Genomic DNA, 7,901 nt, shown 5'->3' with positions numbered 1-7,901 from the left:
CGCAACTAATGGTTTCTACAGGCGCACTCAATGATTAGAACAAATGCAGACCAGCCAACAATACCCATAGCCCAGCAGTGCCATAAAACCCACACAAAAAATCAACAAGGCGGTCTCCTGTGGAAAGCGCCCGGGCCCGCGGCTGGCTTACAACGGACCGTCGAGCCCGCATTTGTGGCCTCCAACCTCTGCCATTTTCCCTCCCCCTGAGCCTGCATATTTGCAGCAAGCCGCGAACTCCGCTTCAATGTACATTCTTTAGAACAACTTGATCTTAGCCCCTCCCGTCGCAGTGGCCTTGCCGCCGCCAGTAGCGCCGTCCGTCGACGTCCTTGTCAGGGCGCCCGTGTATCCATCGCGGCCCGTGCCCGTCGCGGCCGTTCCGTTGGTGTTCTTGTTGTTCTGGCCGTTGGGCTGCATCAACCGGAACTGGTCCTTCAGAGGCATCGAGTTGCCCAGGTTCCGCAACACGTCAGGCTTGAGCTGCTTGCCAGCAACGACAGGCCCGGCGATGAGGCCAATGAAGACGGCGAGCAGCACGAAGAAGAGGATGGCGTATCGAATGACACGTCGTCTTCTCAATTTCGACTGCTTCATCGAGTAAATTGGCGGGCGGATTTGACGACTACATTGCGGTTAGCCCAGTCTTGTCGACGTTATGCGCCGCGCCAGGTGAGTCACGTACCTTGGCCGAAGCCAGAAAAGCATCATAGAATGCAGCTTGTCCACTTGCGGAATTGCCAGGACTGGAATCATGAGGAACAAAAGCCAGTGTCCCAGTATGAAGTCAGCAGCGAACATGCTGAGCTCCGTGATCTTGCACAGGAACTCGCGAGCAGGCTGCGACATCGAGTGCCAGCCCATAGAGTACCATTTACCCGTCCAGAAGGCAATATTGGACTGGTCCGTCTTCATCTCTCGGGTGAGCGCCAGCGACACGATCAGCTTAAAGATAAATCGCTGGATTGCTACGACGCAGATCATCCCAGCCAGGGTCCGGGCAAAGTTGAAACCCTCGAGGACGAACATGGCCTCGAAGAAGATGAGCATGAAGACGGCAGCAAAGGCATGAGCGATGGCAGCCAGGACGCTGCCAAACTTCTTGCAGCACATGCTCAGGAGAGGACCCATGCAGCAAGCCATACCAAACATTGCAGCAAGAACTCCGGCATTGATGGCGATAGGGGCGACGGCCACAACCAGGACACGGATGACCGAGTCGGTAGGCTGCGTCTTCTTGTTATCGTTGTTCTCGGGTATGACACCGGTCTGCGCGTTGATGAACAGGTAGGGGATCAGGGTCCAGACAACCTGCAAGAGCGGAGTGAGAATTTCGGTGAAGAAGATGTTAGCGATGGCGGCCCGGGGGACATCGGCGGACAGCTTGGCAGACGCCTCGCCCAGTGTCTTGCGCTTGTAGCCCGTGATTCTCGTTCGCGACAAGCGGCAAAAGGCGATCCAAGACGATGCATGGCTTCGAGAGTTGCCGCGCGAGAGCCAACGAAGGAAGTCGCGATAGTCAATGAAGAAATCGTTCCAAGCGAACTGGTGAGGGTTGTACAAGAACGGAGAGATTGTAAGGCCCAGCAACGTGATCCAGAAATAGGTCAGTGCTGCTTGCCAGGCGGTTACGGTCGCAAACAGAAGCATCATCAACAGCCTCGAGCCGAAATAGATCGAAGGACCGGCGAATCGGGAGTACAAGACGCCAAAGGGGATGCGCGCAGTGGCAAACCCACGACCGGTTCCGATGTATCGAGCACCACCAAACGAAAGGTCCTGCTGCACAGAGTTCGCATAGATCTGGCAGACGAACACTTCGAAGAAGGTAGAAAGCGAGAAGAATTGCTTCAGGAAACGCACTAAGGCGCGCCAAACACCTCGCTCTGTCAACTCCTGAACAATCAGGGGCACGAAGGACAGGAAGAAGACGAAGAAGATGGAGAAGATACTGCGTTGAACCCAATCCATGACAGCATCCGTATTGGCGCATCCCGTAGGAAACAGGGGATCCGTGATTGGCTTGTTCCTATTGTAATCGCAGGGAATGGTCTCGTGCCTGAACGCGCCGAAGTTGAGCAGACATAGCATGAAGAGCTGCACCGACAGCATGATAAACATGTTGTTGATGTGGAAACCAGCGTGAGCGTAGTAGAAGGATAAGAACCGGTCGAGCGGGAGCTGTGTGCCTAGGTAATAGTACTCGCGGGAGAGCATCTGCTCGCCCATGCCAGTGCCAATCTTGGTAGTGAAGTTCAGGATTGACCCGAATCCCAAGTCACGGCCTTTGCCACACTGATAATATTCGCAGTGTTTGATACGGCCGCCACGCAGGATAGCGTTCATGCCGGCAAAGATATCCTCGTTGAGATGGAGGCCCTTCTGGGCCTTTGACACGCCGCCTCGAGTCGTCATGAAGATGCCGTTAAGGAAATCCGGGTGACCGTAGTGAAGTTTTCCTCCAATCTTTGCTAGGGTTCGTGCAAAGAGCGTACCAAAGGTCTGTTCCTTTCCGGCGGCAACATCACCGAGAATGCCGATATTCTCGGAGAAAATATATTCACGAGCTCCGAGAATAGCAACGGGGGCGGTAGTTTCGTTCTTGACTCCGGGGGTGTAGGGCGAGACGTTCTCTGTCTTCATTTCCTCGAACTCGGCAAGAACACTCCTGATCTTCAGACATTCCTCGAGGTAGTTGTCTTGGTTGGCATCGATGAGTTGGATGTATTCGCCACGATAGAAGATGACCGAGTGGTTTTGATTGTCAGATTTACCGTCACCAAGAACAGGGTTGCCCGAAAGCTGGATCCTGAACTTAGGTCGCCTCATACCGTTCTCCATAAGCTCAGAATGGCCATCAATCAGAGCGGAGTAAAGGCGAGGCTCCTCGCCCTCGGCCAGGGGAGGCTCTTCATCCAGGTACGCAATCTGGAGGTCGGGGTAGGCGCGGAGCAGGAACTCGGCGTTCTCCATTTCCTCCTTCTTGAACTTAGAGTAGCGCTGCATCGAAACCACAATCTTGAACTTGCGACGGGCCATGCGTTCAAGTTCTCGCTCTAGCTTGTCGGAGTTTCCGCCAAACATCTGCACGACTTCCGGGTTCTCGACGCGATACAGGAGCTTGATAGCACGGCTGTAGTTCATGAAGCCCGAGACTGTACGGTACAGAGTCTGCGAACGAAGCGAGGCCCAGATACGGGTTCGGAGGGTATACTCAGGTGCCGAGGACTTGAAACCGATACAATAGAAGGGCAGGTCGTCGATCTTGCTCTTGGCAGCGTCCTTCTCGCCTTTTTCGAAGTCTCCGTTCATTTGCGATGTCTCGTCGGCTAAGATCTTGGTGTCCTTGACGAAGCAGTCCCACTCATGCGGATGCAGTTGCTTGAGGTACTCTAGGAGAGTAACGCGCGAGTAGGGCTCGTCCTCGCGGATGATTTCACGTAGGGAGAGGAGAATCTTCTCGCTATAGTGAGGGATCATGACGGTAAATGTCGGCATGTTGTCCACTGGAAGAGGCTCCGGGATCGGTGTCGATAAGGACTGGGCAAAGAAAGAAATTCGGCGTTCGGCCTCGCTATGGCTGGGGAAAAATTCGGTCTTGAACGAGTGGTCTTCCTGGGAGACGAAGAACGTGGGCGCCCGCAACGTTCGCTTGCCCTCCTGCTCCGACGGTACCTGGTGGTAGAGCAGCTTCTGCACATGATCAATGGCCAGTAGGTGCTCTCGGTACATGGAGATGACGATGGCATTCCAGACTTGAGAAATGAGTACCTTAGGCTTATACTTGATTTCCATGTCCGTAGTGGCCAGAACCTTGGAGTAGATACGCTTGGGAAGACGCGAAAAGATGTTGCGCCAAGGCGTCCAAATGGAAGATCCAATATAGAACGACCTGGCAATCGAGAAGATGGTGTTGAGCAAGACGTAGAAGAGGTACGTGTCGAGGAAGAAGAAGATCAGGTCGGTGAACGCCATCAGACCAAGCAAGATATAGGGGTGGTTCTTGCAAAGGATATTTGCGGTGGCCTTTCCAAACAAGTTGTCTCCGGCGCACTGAGGGTGAAAGATGGACAGGTACCTAATGACGTCGCGGAACGACAGTGTCAGATAGACGTAGGACTCGCCGAACTTGGCACCGAAAACCGTAAGCCATAGCCCATACGACATGGCCATGTCGTTTCCTGACAGCCTGGGCCAGCTGGCCGTGAAGGTCTGGCTTGCAACATAGCGCCGCGAGTTCTTGGTCAGGTAGCTACCGAAGAGCCCACCAAGAGGCATAATCGCGAAGAAGAGGAACGTGATAATGGCAATGACGAAGTGCACAATGCCAATGATGAGGTCCACATCAACTCCAGAGGTCTTCGGGGTGCGAATTGCGAACACCTTGATGCCGGGCCCAAGGTTGATGACGAAGATGAGGATGAGGAACAGAAGCCTCTTGGTGAGGTGCTGGGCACCAGCCCACCGCCGCGGGACGTACGCCCACTCCGCTAGCGTAGCGAGAATCTGGATGAACGAGGCGATCGCGCCGCCGAAGGCGACGACCGAGAACTGCTGTGCAGCCGGAGGCTGGTTGTCCACTTGCTGCTCGTACTTGGAGCCGAGAAGTAGAGTCGGGGCATTATGCGAGGTATAGAACCAGAACATTGTCAGGTGGATAACCCAGATGCGGTTGAAGTTGACGAGGAGGTGGAACCACGACCGCGTCTCCTTATATGTCTTGAAGAAGCACTTCTTCCAGTTGATGTCCTTCAACTTCAGATAGCGCTCGGCGGGAGGCACGTCCACGAGCTTGCTCTTATCTTGCATGACGATGCGCTCGATACCTTCAGGGTACCAGAAGAGTTGGTTGCAGTCATCGTAGCCGATAATGTGCTTGTGGTCGCGCTCACGACGCACGTAGACCCCGTTGAGAATCTCGTAGCCTTGGTCTCTGCAGTACTGGTACAGCGGAGTGATGACGTTGTTCAGGTACGTAAACTCATCCACGGGCTCAACAAGAGCCTGGCAAGCTGGCGAGTTGAGATAATCGTCGGCACACTTGAAAATGAAGCAAAGGCATTCCGGCATAAATCGAACCTGGTTGGCCTCGCCCCAGCAAAGCAGGTATAGGGCGATCTGGCGGACTCGATCATGCTGGGACATGCGGTTCATGCGCGTCTTCCAACGGTACTCGGCAGCCTCGAGGCTGTCATCGCCTTCCAGGTCTTGGAGGGCCTCCGCTTCGTTCGCAGCCTCAGCGGCGTTCTTCTTCTTCTTGCCCTTTGCCTTGCGACGAAGGCCTTTACTCTTGGCATTGGCAAAGCCAACAGCGTCATCCAGGTCCAGGTGTGCAGCAAAGTACCACTTGCGATAATTGGCGTTGTCGCCACCAATGTAGTCCGCATGGAGGGAGAGAAGGGCTTGGTTCGGTGTCATGCGAGAAGCCCTGGAGTCGAGGAGCGTCATGAGATGGTCGTACATGTTGCGCATGCTGTCCCGCTGGAATCCAAACTTGGATGTCAAGTCGAGGAAGATGTCCTCGATCTCTTCCTTTGACAGAGGGATTTGGGCATCCGAGGTCCAGGCAGGGTACGGCTCACGAGAGCGCTGGCCGGCAGGTAGGACATTACCGTAATCCATGCCGTAGTTGGGTGTTGACGCGCCGGAGGATCGATTCGCCCCGTAGGACATTTGAGATGATGGTGGCCTATACCCTCGCTGCCCGTCACCGTAGCTGTTGTACCGTTCGTCACCACGACCGTAGTAGTCCATCTCGGCTGCGCGGGCCATGTCTGATCTCATGGTGAAGTCGCTGAACGTCTCCGAGTCCTCTTCGGAGCCGTGGCGGCCGCCATGACCGGCATACCCGTTGTTGTAATCCTGATCGTAGTAATTGCCGCCCTGGCCATTGTAGTAGTCGTCTTGATATTGATCATGGCCGTCGTAATACCCCCCATCTTGGTGGTACGGGTTGTTGGGGTCGGCATTGTAGTATCCCCTAAGATTCCTGTTAGCGAAAGGTCCTCTTTCTCTCCTGCTTTCAGAGTTTCGAAAGCAGAGCCGGCGCGAACTCACGATTCGTCGTAGTAGCCATCGCCAGCGTGGCCGCCCTGGGCGCCGTGACCGCCACGGGCATCGTAGCCATTGTCGTAGTACTGGTCATCCTGGTAGTACGAGTCTCCTCCTCCGTTCCCTTGTTGATGGCCGTAGCCATCATCATAGTGGTCCTGATGACCACCTGGATACCCAGACATGTTGAGAGGCAGATCTTATCTGAACGATTCGATGGTCAGGTTAGGGAACGCGTCCAAGACCTCGGGGAGGGAAAAGGGGGCAAGGAGCGGAGCGGCGTGGGTGCAACCTACCCCTCGACAAACATGGGAGCTGTATGCTGCGGATTATGCAGAATGGTTTCCGATGCGAGGCCGCGTCCCTGGACGAAGAAGCCCTGCGAGAGTCGGTCGAGAACGCAGTGACGACGGGGCGGCTCAGCGAGGGATTCACTGAATGGTGCGAGACCCGACAATGATTGACATCCAAATCGCGGTTCGAAGATAATCGGTCGGTGGCATGTACCGGCAAGCTGATCCCGTCGATGATAGGCGCTTAAACGAGAGAGATTCGCACAATGTTTGCGGGAAGACGAGACCAAGAAAGCGTCGATGTTGGCGGTGGCGCCTGCGAAGCAGAAAGATGTGGGAGTCGCAACGCCGGTTCTGCTCGCAGGGTGCGAACAGAATCGCGTATAAGGAGCGGCAGAAGCGATGAAAGAAAACGCAAGACGGAGCAGGAGAAAGCGAGCGTACTGTCTGGCCGGTCGGGTCAGAGTGAGGAGAGCGCCAGATGATGCCTTTTTCCCCCCTTTTTTGGGACAGTGAGAGGACAGAGAAGGTGGAAAGGCAAAAACAGCCAGGGAGTGAATGAGCGGGAGTGGGATCGAGGGGGGTGGAGCATCAAGCACGACCAGGCTGGGCGGCGCGAGACGGGGGAGCGGACGGCGGTTGGTTGGCGAGTTCGGGTGGCTGTGCGGTGTCGCGCTCTCCGCTGCACCTCCCCGTCGTGTCGCCTTCCATGTTCCGTTGCTTGATGGGGTGGTGTGGGAGAGGCACCTGCGCTGAATGGGTGGTGGTACCTGGTCACCACCACCCGACGTTGGGGTGCACGAGGTACCTCCGTACACCTGGGGCCACGGGAAAGCGGCTCGCCAGGAGGGACCGGGGGGTCGCTGGACTGTCACAGTGAGGCCAACAGTCAGGCCAGGTACCTGTCTGTGGTATGCGTCGCGAACTCTGCGGGTACAGGCTGTGTGGATGGCCGTGCCGGGTCCTACCTAGGTACCTAGCCTGGAGGTGCCGGGCCTCACCTCAGGTACCTAAAGCATCGAGGCACGGACAGGTTCTCTGCCCGTTGAACTGGGCGAAGACGAGCTCCCATAGAGCTCAGGTACATGCTTTACCCAGCGCACCTCGCACAGCACGGCACAGCAGATCATAACCGACGCACATTCTGCAAGCCCCTTCCACCGGCGTTCAAACCTCGGAGTTGGCTCACCGAGGCTCGCTGAGAGGCTGGTCAGGCGTCTGCGCAGACGCAAAGCCCGTGCCGGCCGCGCCGCGAGCGACCTCGCAACCTCGCGACCTCGCTCACAATGGCGGCGCTGGCGCAGGAGCATCTGAACTGGACCAACCCCCTGACGGGTACTGCGCTGCGAATCTTGATAGGCCTGCGGCTGGAGCTGTGGTGCTGCCCTGTGGGTGGGTGGGTGGAGAGGGCCCACGGCTAGGTAGGTCCTCTCGTCTCCCCTGGGCGAGCGAAGTACCTGCCCTGTCGCCCTGAGAGAATTTCCTGGACCCAGAGCGGGATCATGAATGCGCAAGATGCGCAGTGTACTCATACCTCGCAGGAACTTGTACCCACTC

At 56.2% G+C, this 7,901-nt stretch overlaps 1 protein-coding gene across 1 annotated transcript; it reads right to left on the bottom strand.

The window, feature by feature from the left end:
- Positions 1–258: 258 nt before the first annotated feature.
- Positions 259–6,236, bottom strand: PLICBS_005718 (1,3-beta-D-glucan synthase; the record flags this gene model as incomplete). Its single annotated transcript, XM_018319413.2, has 3 exons — positions 259–625; positions 686–5,980; positions 6,058–6,236. 3 exons carry the CDS (start codon positions 6,234–6,236, stop codon positions 259–261), a joined length of 5,841 nt encoding a protein of 1,946 aa, XP_018181887.1.
- Positions 6,237–7,901: the final 1,665 nt, after the last annotated feature.

The sequence above is a fragment of the Purpureocillium lilacinum genome (assembly GCF_023168085.1).
Source record: "Purpureocillium lilacinum CBS 284.36 DNA, scaffold_4, whole genome shotgun sequence".
In the NCBI taxonomy this organism is placed as follows: Eukaryota; Fungi; Ascomycota; class Sordariomycetes; order Hypocreales; family Ophiocordycipitaceae; genus Purpureocillium; species Purpureocillium lilacinum.
Note: the sequence above shows the minus strand (reverse complement) of the source record. Positions and strands in the feature narration are given on the sequence as shown.